Genomic DNA, 18,595 nt, shown 5'->3' on the forward strand with positions numbered 1-18,595 from the left:
TGTTACCAAAGAAGTCAAGAAGCTGAAGAAAACTGTTTTCCCCAAACTGCCTTTAGCGATGGGGCACCCACAGCTCTGGGCAGCCTATGCCAGGGTCTCCCCGCTCTCAGCGGAGCATTTCTCCCTAGCATCTAACATAAACCTCCCCTCTTCTAGCTTAAATCTATTTCCCCTTGTCCCATCCCTATCGGATCGTGCAAAAAGTCGGTCCGCAGACTGTAAGCTCCTTTTAGGGATATTACAAGAATCAAACATTGCCTAAATCAAGGGAAAAAGCACATTATGGTATTTGGGATATTTAGATAATTGATAAGTATTACGTCAGTACTTTAGACAAACAGCTCTTGAAGTACTGAAATGCTGCTTCTATCCCCTTCTCCCTTTGCCAAGAATATCCTTCTTAAAAAGAAGTGCTCTGGTTTGGTTTTAGTTCATTTTAATACATCACACACTTGTGTTCTTACAGAAATAGCCATCACATTTTTGCCACTCCTTCCAGTATTACAAATGCCAACAACAGCCTCTCAAGTCCGTGCAGCCTCACTCTGTGTCAGGCTCATCCATCTCTGTGATTCCAACTAACACTCCTTATTATACTCAGCTCGTTTCAGAACAGAATTGTCTTAGAGTTGTAGCCAGACTGTAAGCATGAATCCTTACCAAATCCATTTTTTGTTAATCTGACAGGATCAGATTTCTTGAGTTTGGTTTATTTACTTTGACAGTGCTAGCTTAACAGACTTGGGCGTATCACCAGTTGGATTTCCCTTCACGTGAAGCTAACCAGGCCTCTGCCATGGATCCTTCATGTGACTAATCATACCAAGTTACTGGGTTTGGGAAAGAAGATAAAGAAACCAGATAGCTGATTTCTTAGCCCAAAAGTTGAACTGCTTGATTACAACACTGTCCTCCACCAGAAGCACTTCTACACAAGGCTGTGAGTCACACATATGGACTTTTCTGAGCAAACTTGCTCTTTTTGCTGTCTTTCTAATGAACATTAGACACTGCCTCCCTTCTACACACATCACTCTCATGGATGTCACAAGATGTGTAAACACTGATTTTTAAATCCAGTTCTGTAATAGAAAATTAGTGCTCAGAATCAAAATCAGTACATTGTAGGAAGGTTTCAGAGGTATTGGTACTGTTAACCCTCAAGCTGGGAAAGAATTCAAAGCATGCATTTCTCTCAGACTAAAGGACTCGTGTCAATTTGCATCACTGATCTCTTCAAATGAAAGGATGGGATGTGTCTACCAGGGCTTCTCCTGCCAAAGGAAACTCAAAAAAACCACTCTCCCAGAAGCTTTGAGAAGCTTTGTGTTCTATCTGCACAAACATGGCTTACAGGCAACTCATGACCTCAGATTTATGTAAATACTCATTTAATTTAGGATAGAATATTCAATGTAATATTTTCCAATCACCACCTACTTCAGAAGATGCTGCAGAATCGTCTAATTTACTCTTGTGTCCCTAGAGACTGAGCACTTAGTATTCTAGTCTTACATTTCGAAACCCAAAACTGCTACTCACTTCAGAATGCAAATGTTAGGAGTTCGGAGAGGAAAACATCTGCATAAGCCGCTTCATTTTTGTTAATTATGTTTCCTACTTACACACACCAGGCAATAGAAAATATCTGTTGTTTTCAACTATTTCTACAATTGATAAATCAAGACATTTCTTCCATAGATAAATTCCTGTTTATTCCAATTCCAGTTTACTTGTAAAACTGACCATTACTTACATATTTACCTCCACAGATGCTTATACTTTACCACTCAAAAGACAAACATCTCATGTTTAGCAGTCCTCAGGGTAGGTGAGACCCTTGCAGCCTGCAGATGAACACATTACTGCTGTCCTTTGAATGCTTACTGATGTGGCAGTGACGGGGAAATAGGCAGCCCTTCACACTCATGCTCTGCATTCTTAAGTTTTCATCGTTCAATCATCTAAGCTAATAGGCTTGAATTGCTAGACTTCCTGCAACATTTCTAGGCAATAGAAAGGAACATTTGCTATTGCACTATGCAGAGATAAAAAGAACACTAACTTAGGTTAAAAAAATAAAAAATCTTACTTCAATAAGCACAAAGCAATATGCTCAGATGCAGCCATTTGTGTGTTATGAAGACCAGAGACAGAGCAACATACATAACACTAGCAGAAACGCAGCGCTGTAACAGTCACCTGCTAGGAGGTGAAGAACCCCAGTAAGACCCATCCTAAAAACAGTCAGAAAAAAACTGAACAAGACCAAGAACCCCCCAGGGCCATGGCTCCCTGCCCACGCTGGCCGTGCCTGCCTTGTTACGGCCACCTACACAGCGCCACCACGTCTGTGAGGGCTTGGGCTGCGTTTTCTAGAACTGAGAATTTTAAGGAATTCTAAGTATATAAACTGAAATGATAGACTGAATAACCCCAGTAGATCAGTTATAATGCTTTTTGCATTTGGACTTTATTTCCCTCATGGACCTTTCACTTTCGCGTAGGATGGCTGCTGGTTTCCCATAGTTTCTACTGAAGAAACCATGAGGGCATTTATTGTAATAAAAATAAAAGTCACAGAGACTTGCAGGTAACTGGGTTCGTCACTGCAAGTGCATTTCTCAGCTGCTCAAGCTTTTATTTTTTTAAGTCATAACTGACTTTCTTCAAACAAGACTTTGTGACAAAATAAAACAAGGAACTCAAGGTTAGCAAACAAGCTAGAGGCCTACTAGCACAATTCCTGTCAGCCAGCACAAATTTAAAGTACAGCTAGATAACAAGAAAGATGCGTTTAATATTTGTACTTCGCAGATATCCTGGCTGAACTGAAAAAAAGCCAAAATGTCCAGGAGAACATACAGAATCTCAGCTTCCTTATATCCTGGAAAGACGGTCCAACACCTTCCCTAAGATCTATGTGGAACCTCGTATGAATTTCATCCATGATTTCACTAGCTCCCTTTCCCTAGCAGTGTTCACAGTTTAAATACACAACATGACGCAAGGAGGAGCTTCCCTTAGCTGGGCTCAGGGCGCAGAAGGAAGACGTCCCAGGAGATATTCTGAGCTGGAGACCTAGCACACACCTGAAAGCTGTTGCCAAACTGGTCTGCATCGAACTTTGATTTCTTTTTATATTTCTAACGTAGCCTTCCCATAAGCAAACCAAAATAACAGTAATAATTCACAACAGGATGTTTCTAGCCACAGAAGGAAGCAGCATATTTCTGTCCTTAAAAATCCTTGTGCCATACCCCTGCGAGCTGAAGCTGGGGCAGAGCAGAGCTCCTCTATCACAGCCCCATGCAGAGTGCTTTGCAGAACACTGAGCACCCACCGACACCCGGCCCTGGCAGCAGAGGGGCTGAGCCAGCTCAGAAATCACTTGCTCAGACCAACAGCCACGTAAATAGGAAAGTGGTTCATTTTAAATTACTTTCCTATGGATATTAAAAAGGAAGTGCTTTTAAAAAAGAATAAAAAGGAAAAATCCAGCACTTGGGATTTTGCTATATGTTCCCTGCTATATGTTCCCTGCCAGTGCTTCCATGTGGCTGTCAAGTGAATCAGTTTTACCCTAATTCCCAGTTCTACACAGTAAGAAGAGAAAGGAAAGATGTTACGTGCTGAGATCAGTTGGTCTGACTGTAACACTGCTCACCTTTCCAAGGAAGCTACCACAGCCCTTACTCAGGCAGCCCTCAGGCACTCTTCCACTTGCTGCCCTGCTTTTGCAGTACTGCAGCAATAACCACGTAATTAGATTTCCTAGCACACACATGACAAAGGTAATTGATGGCTTCTTCTGCTTCCTCTCCTCAGCTCCCCTGATGCTGCTGGCAAGTGGGAGCAGGATCTGGTGGTGGATGAGCAACTCCACACAGATCCTCTCAAGCAGACCTGCCAGCTACTGAAGATCTTTCATTGTTTACCTTTAAATCTTGCTCTTAATAGAACAACAAAAGCAAACAAAATAATGGAAACATGCTTAGTTCAGAGGAGCATTTAAGAGTAATTTTTTATTTGGCTTTTTATTAAGCTGGACACCCTGTCCTAGAGCTGCGTAGCAAGTAATCCACAGACACGCTGCTCCTTTTGGACTCCAGCTCGTCCCCCCCAGCAGCAATACAAAGACCCACACTAATATGTACCTGCAGCCCAGTACCACCTTTGCAGTCTGTGCCTCGTCCCCACACCACCTGCTCCCTTCACAGAGAGGAACAGAAGGCAATATGGGACAAGAAGACATAGAAAGCAGCACCAAACGAGAAGGGCTGAGACCAAGTGCTGTGTTTTTCTGAGCCAGGCTCCAGTCCCATGCACATGCCAGTCAGGGGCTTTAGAAACCAACCTCTGTATGGTCCCCTCACTAAATTCCCTTTCATGAATTTACTTAACTGTAGGTAGCTTTCCAGCATTTGCAGCATTCTTTGGGAGAATTTAAGGTAAATCCATTCAAATGCTGTGTGAAGAACTAAGATTCAGAATTCACATTCACAAAAACCCAGACGTTGCAAAGATTCTGTAGATCTGCCCTCATGCAATCCTGTCCACACGAGGCAGCGCCGCTCTGCAAGTTGTAGCTTATCATTTACACACAAAGTGAAGGCAATGTTCAGGAAGAAAAACACTTTTTCACATTTGAAATTGCAACTAAAACCTCTAAAATTATTTTTATTTTACACATTCAAATAAAAATAAAAATGCAGTGATTGCAGTGAGGAAGCAGGCAACTCAGTGCCAGCCCAGCCCAGATGCTGGTAGAACCTTGCAGCTTCACCCTCAGAGCCTAAAAGGGAAAGAAAGCAACCTGGAATCTCTGAGAACAAAAGGCAACACACCGAAGCTGTTGGCTTATGCCGTGCATTGTCAGCCTTACATGCAAGAAGGAGAAAGGAATTACAAGCAGATGTGCAAGAAAAATATCTTTCTACTTTCTCTCTAATACAAGGATTACAGAGGCCTGATTTTAGTCACAGTTTCTGGTTCCTATAAGTGCCTGCTCCATGCTACAGCCATGACACTTTTTTAGAGGGCAGTGGCAGGATTTGCCAGCAGCTGCACTGCTCCCAGCAGCACTTCACCTTACTCTTCTTCTCACATAATTGATTCGGGCCAGACTTGTAACCGACTTCTCCTTCAGCAGCACTGGCAGTGAAATGCTGATCTCCAGCAGTCAGGCCACATTTAAGCACGTGCCTGAAGGAAGCACACGACTGCTGCACTCTTTCTGTTCTTCCTCACTCCTCACTGCCATAGAGAAATGGTAAGATGGAAAACAACACTTTCTAATTACTAAAATGTCTATGCATGCCAATTCTACACAACCAGGCTCGCTACTAAATAAATATTGTTAATGAACAGATGCTGATGCTGCTCTCCGTGTATTTAGAAGTCTCGGTCACGTTCCCAACATCAACATCTGAGCTCACTTTTCCCAATTTCTGCACTCCTAAAGCCCAGACTTTCTCATCCACTCCACTTCTCACCTCCCCTTTCTCAGAGAGGGGAGCCAAGAATTCACCCTACAAAGAATAAACTGTAATCCTGGAGCAAGCTGTAATCTGGAGGGCCTAGCTGGGGCTTTCTGAAAGCAACACTCAAATACCAGAGATGTGTGCATCCGAGTGGGAACAACGTGCTGGTGTGCTGGGACTGAGCGTGCTGAGCCCTGGGCAGCGCTCCTCACCTGCTGCCTCCACCTGCAGCCTCATTAAGGCTATTCGCCTTAATGGCAGGCAGACAAGGGGAAAAGCTCTTGCTAGAATGTATCAGACAGGAATTTTACAAATACTACTCAGGACGTGATAGAAAATTAGATCACTAGGTTTCCATACTTACAAAAAAAAGGTACAAGCACTAACCTCTTTTTTTTTTGATTGGAAACTAATTAAAGCACTCACCGCTCAAATCATTTCATAGTTTCTCTGCTGGCCTTGAAAAGTCCTCCAAATACTTCTAGCAAGTAGAACTGAGCACTCCATTCTTGTATACATTGATTTTTATTACTTGCTGTTTCCATTAAGGCAATTTCTGCTTGGAACACTGAGCTCTCTGCTGTTTGACAGGGCCATGTGTTTAGGAGATTATACTGCACAGCTTGGCAAGGAAAGCAGCACTGCAGAGAGATCAGTACCAACTGCATTTCAGTGCATATTTCATATCCCTTTTTTTTTTTAATACTGCTGGTAAATATCATGATAAAACTCCTGGAGAAATGCAGACTTCTCCAATGAGTTTCCTGCAGTCAATTTAATACACAATGCCCTGAAAACCTTCCAGTGCCAACCAACGCAGAGGATAAGAGCCAAGGCCACTGTAAAAGCACTGACCACCAGAAAAGCAATCTCCAACTGATATATTCATGGAACTTCTGGAACAGAACCCAGACCAAAGCAGACTTTGGGGAGAAAATGCTGGTTTGAAGGATTTCTCATTTTTTCACGTACCTCCTAAGGCAGCACTATTTCTGACAGCCCATCCCTGCTGCTCTGATAAAGGAACGAGAAGTCTGAAAGATCAACAGAAACAGAAAACCTGAAGGAGAGAGCATAAAGAAGAGAGAAAAGAATCTGCTCACTCTTCCTCCCTCAGATTCTCAACAGCACACTTCAATTTTCTCATGCTTCACCCACAGTGTATTGTCCTTTTTCATGCTCTCCCTTCCTACCACTGTATTGTTCCCATAGCCATCGCTGTTAAAGTTAGCAACTGAAGCAAGCCTATGTCAAATGCCCTTTCGTGCTGTTTTCCTCTGCCTTTGCCAAGCTCAACCATCTCCTTTTTTCTCTTGAAGTGAGGGCCACAAATGCGATCTGCTTGCAGGCAGCTTCCTGCCCTACCTCTGGCCAGTTGAACTCCAGTGGAACGTGAGGCTTATTTGACAATTAAGCACTGGCAATTTCCTTCACAACATAAAATGAAAACTACCAGTTCTGACTGGGTCGAACTGGTTTAAGCTGCCAATGAAGCAGTGGGCATTAAATACTTGATTAATCAAGCTTAATTACAACTATCAATCAATCATTTGCTTAATTGCAACTATGATTGCTTTCTCCTGCAAATACAAGGTTGGATATTGTTACAAATGATTTACAGATGCTCAACTAAACGCCTGCTCAAAAGCCTGCAAGTCTTTAAGGGCAAGAGACACTAGGGACAATGGGTAGGAGTTTTTCTTATTCCACAAAAGCTATGGAGCACTGCCCTTCGACTTGCTGAGGACCAACCACCGCACTTTCACTTGCTGCACTCTGAATCCACCCTGTGCTGGTTGGTAAGGACCCCCCTTGTCCCTTACAGCCAGCTCTCCAAAGGGAAACTAGCCTACGGCACCACTCAGCAGCGAAGATGCTGATGGGAAGCACCAATGACAGCCCCTGCTCTTCTGCTCGTACTGCACACCTTGTTTTCACTTACAGTTGTTCTGCATCATTCACTAACTTTTTAGAAATTCATACATTTCTTTTGTAAGTGAAGAGTAATAACGAGGAGGGGCTACACACAGAGACTCCCTCCTTTTTCAGAAAATAAGTAGAAAAAAGAACATCTAAAAAACAGTTCTGAGAGTAATTTGTTCTTCCAAAAGACCATCAACACCATCTAGACTTAATCTGGCCATGAGTATATGATCACTGGACAGGAAAAAATCCTTGCTTATTAGGAATAACCAGAGGCAATGGGTCTGTTTTACTTCTGGCTGTTAAAATAGAATTCACGGCCTGTTAAAATTTCACTTATGTCTTATTTTCCTCAGCAATCTAGTGTATAAATGATGTTACTTAAACATAAAAGTTTAAAAGTTTATCAGTGTTGTGTAGAGAAGTACGAGTGAGACAAAAGCTCTATTAGAGATAAGGTCAGCACTCGGCTTTGCAAGAATAACTCTCACAGAGGTCAGCAGCAATGGCCCCAACAAGAGACACTCCATGTTCTGCACAAAAGCAAAATCTAAGTACAGAAGAATTTTCACACCAGCAGAATACCTATTAGCAGGATTCAAAGGCAGACATCTGCTTGGAATTACTCAGGTGCACTCAGCCCACTGCCTAGGGAAAAGATCTGCACCACACAAGCGGAAGGGACTCAGAGAGCCCCGGTTCCAACCCCTGCCATGGGCTGGGCTGCCACCCAGCAAGCAACAGCTGTACAGCGGGGGAGAACACACTGGGAGCCAGGGCACTGAATGCTCAAAACAAAGAGCTGCACCCACGAACAGAAGGTTTTAAAAAGCTAAAACTCCTTTTAAAACTCTTTAACTCACCGTTGTGATAAATTGTATCTTTCCAGTAAGATACAAAGTAGCAGCTGATGAGCAGCGATACATTTCACCAGAGCTCCAGATGGCATAAACAAGGAATCCGCAAGGATTGTCTCTAACAAGGCCCCTGGGAACTTACAGCTTTCTATTAGTGTGCATCCAACCACAGCAAGGAAAGCCCTGACTGCCAGCGCACGGTAATGACTGCCCGCTCGTAATGACAAATAGATGGGAGAAATGAAAACAGAAAGGAAGAGATTTCAAACCAGCTGAAAAACCTCAGCACCTCCATCCGCAGGCCGCAGGTTTCAGGAACACCTCCTGCAGTTTTCTGCCCTGACCGTGGGCCCTTCCTGCCGCTCAGGCAGGCACGCAGCCACGCGCGGCTTCCCGCCCGGTTCCGTCACGCCGTTACGTGGCGGCGCCGCCCGGCTCGGCACGCGGAGCCTTCCGTCAGTCGCGGCGCCCAGCGGGGCGGGCAGCCCGGCTTCGCAGCACTGGGAAGGGGGGGGGGGGGAAACAGCGATCTGCTGCAGGACTCCGGTTTTAACTGCGCTTTTTACTTCAAACGTGAAGAACCGCGTAGCAGAAACACCACCAATTATAAGTGCGTTTAAAGCCGAGTTAAGCGCTTACAGAAACGAGTCTCAGCACCTGTAGCATCCAGCACGGCGTTCCCCGGGCCGGTTCCGCGCTCGTTCCACTCGGCGCCGCGGTCCGGCTCCCCGCGCACACGCGGAGCTCCTAACGGCCGCAGCTCGTGCCCCCACCTGAGGCGGCTGCCACGCGCCGCTGCGCGGCCGTTTGGGCGCCGAAGCCACGAGGCCGCTCCGTCAGAACCGAAGAGAAAGAGCACGCGCTTTTCCGCGCGGCAGAAGCGCTCCTTGAACGCCGCAGAAGAAGCCGCGAGACCTTCAGAAGATTCCAGAAGCAGCCGCCGCTCCGCGCCGCTGGCAGCCCTGCTGCTGTGCGTCTGCTCAGTAAACCGCGTCACGCCAGTTCGTCTTGAATTAACTTTATTTTTCCAAATAATAAAAAATAAATTAGTCATAAACAAAAATAGTTAACACTTTTTCATCAGAGAAAATGTATACAGTATGAAATGGATGCTGTACAGGTCTGGTTCAGGTGCATTGCCACGGATACGTATTCCTGAACGAGTCAGAAAGCAATCTGCCTATCCTCCCCTTTAATTCACTCCAGGAATGAGCTAATCAAGAAAGTTTAGAAAATTATATTATCGATTTACAGTATGACATATATACAACAATACATATGTAATACTCGTGCTATAAAATTCCATAAAAGCTGGGTCAGTATAATGAAAGAGCTGGACAAAAGGTGAATAGCGTATGTAAATAAATACATATTAGGTCCCTTTTAATAAACATCTGCATATTCTAAATATTTGAAGCATTTTGGTGCAGTAGCCGGTTCCGTACACACAGCTCAGAATACAAATCTCCCATAGACATCTTGTATTTACAAATAACAACAAAATAAGTTATAATAAAGTATATCCTTCTTCTGCCAAAATCAATTATCAGGGTCAAGTAGAAATAAAATTTTTAATATATAAAAATGTTATGTTTTTCTTGTCCCTCATGGTGTTAGGTTTACTGATCCATGCAGGTAAGGAAGGCTTCAGAGCCTCCCAATCCTCTGCGTGCAGCCCAAGTGGGGGCTTCACAAGCTTGCACGTACCCAGCCCTGCCAAGACCACTGCAGGACCAAGTCTCACAAGATCCCAACACAACACAGACAAAACAGGCCAAGCAGTAAGGAAGATTGTCACTGCAAGGTGACTGATTTCTCAAAATTAACCTTTTCTCCAAATATATTGGTAGTGTGATTTATAATCCATTAAAGTGAGTTGGGATACAGAAGACTGGAAAGTTGCATTCTTAACTTCTCATTGCTAAAAGCTGATAAGCAAAGGTCCAAGTTCAGTCTGGTGTGAGCTCTTAAGTTTTCTTCCTTTCTCCAAGCCTGAATTTCACCCACACTATTAAGATAATGTTGATAACTTTGCTTTAAGATACACTAAATATACTGAAAATGATTATTAGTTGATTTTTCATTTCAGATGTAGAACATACAATGTTACTGCATTTACTCAACAACATAGTTCCCACAAACATATTCTGTATGCGATGTTAGGAACATAGGATGCTTATTTCCGTGTTCAGAATTTCATGTTTTGTGTTTCAAACACGAAAGCTCCAGAGAGCACAATGAACTACTTACGGATCTATAGGTTAGTACGAGTGAAGGCAAGATACTCCTTCAAGAAGGCATAATCTCCATAGCTATTTAGAAGTTCTATTAGCCATGAGCTGCTTCCAGCACCAACCTCCTTCTTTCTCCCTCTGACCACTGACACTTTCAACCATGGCTGCTCCAAAAGTAATGCCTCCTATTTAATAATCTTGGCCCATGACATCAAAGGCAGATGTTGGTGGAATGGCAGCAGAGGGTAAAGGGTGAAGGTTCCTATCAATGTTCCATTACATTTTGGTGATGTGCCGCAGATGGCAGCAGAGGGACAGCTTGACAAAGTGTCATCCGACATGGAAGTGCATGTGAAGCAAAGGTGTGGAACTGAATTCCTCCATGCAGAAAAAATGGCACCCACTGACATTCACAGACATTTGCTGAACGTTTATGGGGACCAAACAGTGGACGTGAGCATAGTGAGGTGGTGGGTGGTACTTTTCAGCAGTGGAGACAGTGACCTGATAGACAAGCCATTTTCTGGATGGCCATGCACAGCTGTCACACCACAAAACAAAGAGCATCTCCATCAGCTCATCCACATGAATTGGCCAATGATGCTTACTGTGCTGAAAAGGAGTGTTTTGCAGCTGATAATATGCTCTATCAGTTAGTTATTATGGTTCTTTGTAACTGTTGTAGTTTCCATTAAAATAAATAGGAGGCATTACTTTCAGAGCAACCCGCATAGGACTCAGACATACATAAAGTAAGCAGCACAGTTCTGCCAATATTGCTGCCCCATATGGTCTTCTGTTCTATAAATTTCATGTACTTACTGAAGTCAGGGCTACACTGGCCACTTTTATCAAGTCTAGGTGAACAAACATCCTAGAATTCCTCTTTGCATTAACATGTCATTAACTCATGTTCTGAACACATTCTGCTTTTTCTTTACGAATGAACCAACTCTGAACTGCACCATATTCTGATAAAAGTCAGATCTAACCTACAACATTGATGTTAAGCACTGCTTCATTCATAAAGTTCTCAATTTTCTGATTCACCTAAGCATTGGGTAAAAAAAGAAAATTATGTATGTAATGAGGAAGACACCAGTTCCCTGTGCAGGGATACTGGGGTAGTCTTACATTAAGTCAGAGAGCAAAAACACTTTAAGGGTAACTGGCTTGCAAGAACACTCACATCTTTCACTCTGCACTTCCCAGGGCTCTACTGCCAGACACAGGGTCATTCCCACAGGAGCAAACCTCACGCTTCCACACTACACACCATCTCAGTTTCTCAGCTAACGAGAGGAAGAACTCCATAAATTCAACCCTGCGAGTAAGTGTTGTCAAATGTAGCATGCAAGTGCTATACACAACCAATTCCACTTGCACATGCTTAGACCTGGCACTGAGTAGAAGGTAACAAACCACGATGGACCCCTGATAACAATAAACAACTGCACAAACAGTCTTCAATTCTAGGAAGAGAGTGCTTGAGACACAGAACTTGCTGTACCTGGAGCTGATTCTGTCCAGCTGCATGTCTAGTAGATATGAAAGCAGTATGCCTCTTTTTTTCCTTACAAACAGTTATGCTGATTAAACTCTATACTAATCAAAAACCTAACACTTACTCTGGTCTTCCTGGATTGTAGAAAGTAAAAATCTGTAAGGTAAGGAAGCATTTTTTCAATTTTTTTTTCATGAAGGATTTTGATTGATTTTAAAATACCAGTAAAAGTAAATATAAACAATCACAGAAACCTGAATCAATTTTTACTGTATTTGTTTTAAACTTGATCTAACTTTACTGCATCCATGAAGGTCAACTGTCGTTTATGGTAAAATCTTGAAAGACACATCAGGCCCCTGTGGGCATCATCCTAAGACAATACACTGCTCTATTAAAGCAAATGCTATAGTCACAATTTCAAAAATGCACTTTTTGTGACAGTGGAATATTAGCATAGCACTTGCTTTGTGTAGGTAATATTAGTTCTACACCAAACTGCTGAAAGAAGAGTTTGATAGTTTGTATTTCAGGAAAAAGTATTTTGATTATACTGAAACCTGAGAAGAGATGATAAATGATCAAGTTAAGCAAGATTTTAGCAGTTTCCATATCACCAGATGTTCAATTAGGTGAGGCAATCTTTTTTAACTGGCACACCTGAAATCTGTCCTTTAACTACAAAAAAAAAAAGCAGCCCACTCATGTATAATTTGTATAAACATAATTCACTGCATTCAGTTCACAAAGCTCTACAGCTTAGGAGTAATACAGGATTATATCACTACAGATATGTTCTTTGATATTTAGCTCCCATTCATTGTTTACTTTAGTGGCAGCTTAATGATGCCTACATGATGATAATCCTTGTAAAATAACCCCATGGTCAGTCACATATTCCAGAGCATAACAACAGATTTTATGAAAGGCCAGAATCACCTGCCTGCTTCGTGACTTGCCTTCTCACAGCCAAGAGTTTGTGCAAGCAGATTATTTTCTATGAATCGTTTCCAAACCTGATTTCTTCCTACATATTTCATTCTCATTGTGGTTTTCAGTAATTCTTTTTATGGAACAAAGATTTTCCTCAAGCTGACAGGATACACTTCCTTGACACAAAAGAGATAACGGCAAAAATTATATACTGCATGTCAAGATCTGCTGCAACAAAATGATGAGGTGAAAAGCTATATTTACAAATACTGGATTCTAGAACTATTATACGGCACTTTCTCCATTTCAGTCTTTGGTCAAGAATCTAACGAATATAATATGATCACAAATCTTTCAGTTATCCTCATGGATAGATTTTCATAATACAAGGAAACAGAACTGCAAAAGCTTTGTGAGATCATATTAAAAGTTTTCTAATTAGCACATCTGTCTCTAGAGGCTTTATGTCAACTAATTATAGTGGAAAATCCAAAGACATGGCCATACAGAAACATCCAATGACCTTAACGGTTCATAATCACAAACAGTAACTTCAAAGTTCAGGGGAAACACTTCTTAATACTTCATTGTGGCTGGAATACATTCTTCATAAGACTGAATCAAAATATCTATGGTTTGTCTCAGTCTAATGCAGCTTTTAGACTAGAGGAGTTCTACCTTCCTGTGCTCAGTTTCCAGCACATGAACTGGTGTGGCTTGTAGCACAGCAGTAACCTTTGCCTCTCAGTGCCTATTCCTCCACATCATCTCTACTCAAGTGGTAAGAAGAAAATAAAAACAGATGCATATTTACAGGTGGATCATCTAGGATGGGATCTGATACAAATCCTAAATGAGGTTCAAATATGCCTCTTAATCAGTAGCAGGACCCCCTCATCACTGTACTATCACATCACTGGGAAAGGCTTGTCACATTATTAAAACTGTTCTTCCATTCAGGCCACAGGCACCTTAAAATAGATGTGCAGCTGGATATCACTATTTTGAAAGCAGTAACCTGTTGAATGAGCAGAGATGTTAATTTCTTCCCTCAGCCTTATTTACACATTTGAATGACCTCAGAGGTAAAAGTTAGAGAATGTGCAGATAACGTGAAAGTTTTCATCTGCATTGCACAGCACATTCTACTTACCTTTACCAAATCACAAGGCTGAGTACAGTCTTTACAGAAATGAAAAACCATCACATAAATTCATTGAATCATAGTCTTACTGCCTATCCCAACTTCAATGCAAGCTAAACTTTACTAACAGATGCTCAGCATGCAAGCGGAGCCATTCTTGAGTGGTATAAAGAGAGTGGTATGAACAGACCTAATGAATGAAACATTGACTAAAAAAGACAAGTAAGTTGTAATAACTGATCAAAACCTGAAAAACACCAACAGTTGAGATCTTACTACAAATACTCAGCTACCACACTTACAGAGCCTACTGACACCAAGAGTAGCAGACTACTATAAAGCACAGAAGTGTGCATCTGCTGGAGGTTGCTTCAGAAGGCTCTGACATGCGGACAACATCCAAGCATGGTATTTTTGCATGCTACTAGTTAAGCAGTAGTGCAGAGACAAGACGTTAGGCAAGGTATCAGTTCACTGAAAAACTGCCCTCAGGGAAAGAGACCTTGCCAATGGAAATATATTTTTTTAAAACACCAGCAAAGGCTCCTTGCCTTTCTGGTAAATCCCACTGATGGCTGCAGCTGGTAAAGACTTAATGGGCTAGAGGCACTCTGGTAGGTAACATTTTAAAATATATACAAAATTAGGAAAGTATAACTCTAAGGGTTTATGAATTAAATATAAAGGCACTTTTTGGCAGGCAAACGTGTATATATTTGCTGCCTGAGGACAGGAAGTTAGCTAAAAGTATAAGTGAAAGATATAACCATTACTACTATGAATGGACTGAAGTTTAAAAATTAAAAATATACATTTGAGTGTTAAAAAACTGAACATGAATGGGTCTCCAAGGGGTGGGTTCTTGGTAAAATAATTCTTCTCATGTGCACATTTCATTGATTTGATCTACTACTTTAAGGCAGTTCAAAACACCCAAGTAAGAGTGAGCGCTCAGAAAATAACATAGCAGTCACACCCATACTGGTTAAACATCTGCAGTAATTGCCTAGCTCTGATTTTTTTTTAAACATTAATTTTATAATAGCAAGGCTGGTATGTTCTTTAAATAGTTATTCAATGAGGAGGTGCAAAGAATATTATCAATACAAATCAATGCTTTAAAAAGATCATGGTTTTACAACATTTGCAGAAAGATACAACTGCACAATAAATGTAATTGAAAGGATGTGGCGTCTTGACGTACACAGCAGTATAAAAAACCACCTCTTTAAGAAGCTAAAACCTGCTCTAGTCAAAATAGTAACACTGTTCAAGCTTCATCTGAAGACTGACATTGCTGCTTCGAGTAGAAGAGTATTTGTTATCTGTGTCCTAGAAACCCAGACTGTCTATTTGCCACACGTGTACAGGATGCACAACAGGCTGTTTTGTAATAGGTGTAGACACAAAGCCGGGCCTGAACCACCACATTGCAATTGTAGTATTTATCTTTGCAGTTCTCATCTGTGGAAAAAAAGGAAGAGAGAATAAACTGAAGAAAACAACAACAGAAAAATAAATAACCAACGCCCTTTCCTCTACTACATACGACTCCTTTCACCTGTATTTAAATGTTCACTAAGAAATTAAAATAGGCTACTTACACAAATAACTGGTTAGGTGATTAAAGTTTTTCCACATTTGATCAAGTTATATAAAGACTTGGATGAAGTGTAAATACCCTCATGTGTACTTTAAAAAATTGGCTTAAATACAAATGATTGGCAAGTTTCTAGTTTTCTGCACTTCATTTTTAGATTCCTAGGTACTAAACTCTTGTGGCAGTGCACAGATGGCAACTGAACCTGCAAATATTAATTTCCAAGTAATGCCAAATTTAAATAAATCACCACCCTCATTAAAAATACCATGATTGGTTGAAAATAACCAGATTAAAGCAAAACCAAAACCAATCAAACAAACAAAACAATTGGTATTCTTAACATTCCCCATTACTTCTTAAGCTGTTCTGATGGAGTCTGCTCACATTTTCAAGTTTTCCTTCACATTCAACAGGTTTAGTTAGAAACAGATTTTAAGTGACAGCTAATATTTTCATACCATTAAGTAATCACTGAAACTAAGGCACTGAAAAAGATCAAATGACAAAATGCTAATATTGTTTATAAAAATGATCCATTCTGTACATGTCTGTTTTAAATGGAGAAGAAACAACAATAGTAATACAATAATATTGTACAACTGTACAATACTGGCATACTGGGTTTTAAAGTAATTAATTTATGCTAAAGAATAATGCTCATTATTAAAATAATTGTTACAGAATATGAGTTCAAACTATTTCTGAATACTTGCATTTTCCTTTCCCTAGCATTCTCCTCACTGTGAAATCTGCAGGAGAAGAATGACTAATTTTAATGCCTGATAAACTTGATGTAGTTACTGTGTAGAAAATAAAATGACTTAATTGCCCTTAAAGTCTTCAGAATCTTGAGGAAAAAGTGTTGAAGCCACAATGGAAGTTTATAAAGGAGAAAAACAGTGCTTTCTATTTATGTTCTTACATTAAACATTAAATGTTATTGTTTATTCTATGTAATGTTATTGTTTATTATAGAACTTATTACCAAACACACTATATGATACCTGATCTTTTGTTCTTGGTTTTTTTGTTTGTTTGTTTGTTTATTTCAAGAATCCGCAAAGTGAAACAATTGAGAATGCAAGGAAGTTGTATAAAAACACCAGTTTGGGCCACTTCCACAAAAGCGTATTTCTCACATTCCTGGCAACTTTAAAAGAAAGCCAATTTTTTAGGTACTTCAAAGAAAAAAGAATTTTTAATCAAAAATGAAAACAAAAACCTTCTTTCAACCACAGAAAAGAGCCAAAGTTTGTGTAAAAACAAAACTCTGTACTTGAGAAAGAAAATCTCTACAACCTCTTTCTCCACTAGATGGAGTTCCATGGTTGAAACACAAAGTTCCTCTACTTTACCTATTTCAGGGATACAGTCCTGTGTGTTACATGGCTCTTTTTCTTCAGGTTTAAGTTGTGGATCACAGTGAGTACTGGTTGTCATGTCATCTGATAGGCATCGTACCTCTCGAACTCTAAATCCTCCTTCACAGGACTTGGAACACTGCAACAAAAAGAATGTTCACAAAGGTTGTATGAGATTTTGCTAATACAGAGACAAAAATGGGATCCTGAAAGGCACATCCATGTGTACCATTGTAGCCTTTTATCAACTTCTCCACTTCTGTAGTTTTTTGGTTTCTAACTATAAAATCCTTCACATAGAGGTGCAATTTCCTTTACAGTTCAAACCCACTCTTGTCTACATTGGGGGAGCAACTGAACAAATAATTATGCTAGATTCTGCAACTGAAAGCACCCAAGAATGTTTCCCTTTCTGAATTTGTTAGCTTCCTGTTTCTCTAATTAGACTTATTCTCTCTGCTTATTTATATATATCTCCCAAATCTACTCCTCCCTCAAGGTTCATATTCCTTACTCCAACAACTTCCTGTGCTGAACTACTTGACTGCACTTGCCTTCACTGCCCTTTTGCCTCCATTGATACACAGTCAGGAATCATTTTAATTGCTGTTTCTCCAGTGCTTGCTTATTTTCCAATTCTTTCAGCACAATGATTTACTAAGCATTATAGGTTTCTTTTAATTTCTAAAGAAAATATTTCTGCATTCCTTCAAAATCTGTTTCAAAGCCAAAGACTTTTCTAATTGCCAGTCCTGGTATTTCCAAAGTCAATTAATACACAAATTATCACTGAAGCAAATCCCCTGTTGACTTTAAGAATTTTGTCTGAGTGAGGTTTTGGCTCACTGTCCAGTAAGACCTAAATGCTCACAAGCTTAATTAAACCTGGGTCATTTCTAATTATTGAAACTTTAATCACCCCAAAGTAATCAGAATCTTTTCTGTTTTTTTTTTTGGCATAGGTGTTCTGTTTGTTATCTTTCTTCAAAACTGCAAAAACAACTTGTCACTACCATAAAATCAGGTATTGTAGCAAGCTGAAATATTCCCAATAGTAAAGTCTTAAAAGGTTCTCTGAACTTGACATACAGCTCTTCCGAAATTTGGAAAGAACCTTCTGCAAAAACAAAAGAATACATTCAGTTTTTTATGTGATTACTCAATGTATGCCTATACAGAATATTGTACTTATCCTATCTCAAACAACAACAGCAAAAAAAAAAACCCAGCTTCAATTGCAATTTGTAGAGATCTTAAAGTACCTAAAATGGAACCAAGACAGAATCTAGAGGCTACGTACAATATAATATATATAAAACTCAGCATTTTGCAGTAGCCAGCCACTAAATCTCCGTGACTGGACAGGTCATGCCATATATTCTGGATCAAATAAAATGTCTGCTGAAGATACGAACTGGACAGTTTTTGTGCAGGGGGCTCTGAAACACCTATTCTGATCACAACTAAATGAGAGTAATTTGCACCTTTACTTTGAAATAAACATCTATACACATCTGCAAAATAAGGAAGAAAGATTAGGATTTCCTTCATCA

General features: G+C 40.6%; 1 protein-coding gene across 2 annotated transcripts in view; it reads right to left on the reverse strand.

The window, feature by feature from the left end:
- Positions 1-9,265: 9,265 nt before the first annotated feature.
- THSD4 (thrombospondin type 1 domain containing 4) overlaps positions 9,266-18,595 on the reverse strand; it is a 258,583-nt gene continuing 249,253 nt past the window's right edge. For both annotated transcript variants that reach the window (XM_052671768.1, XM_052671769.1), the window contains exons 17-18: positions 17,037-17,181; positions 9,266-15,542 (exon numbers count right to left, since the gene is read on the reverse strand). In XM_052671768.1, the coding sequence (XP_052527728.1) occupies positions 15,400-15,542; positions 17,037-17,181 (288 nt within the window). In that variant the 3' untranslated portion in view covers positions 9,266-15,399. The remainder of the gene's footprint in view (positions 15,543-17,036; positions 17,182-18,595) is intronic.

The sequence above is a fragment of the Tympanuchus pallidicinctus genome, unplaced genomic scaffold, assembly GCF_026119805.1.
Source record: "Tympanuchus pallidicinctus isolate F22 unplaced genomic scaffold, pur_lepc_1.0 scaffold12, whole genome shotgun sequence".
Taxonomy (NCBI): domain Eukaryota; kingdom Metazoa; phylum Chordata; class Aves; order Galliformes; family Phasianidae; genus Tympanuchus; species Tympanuchus pallidicinctus.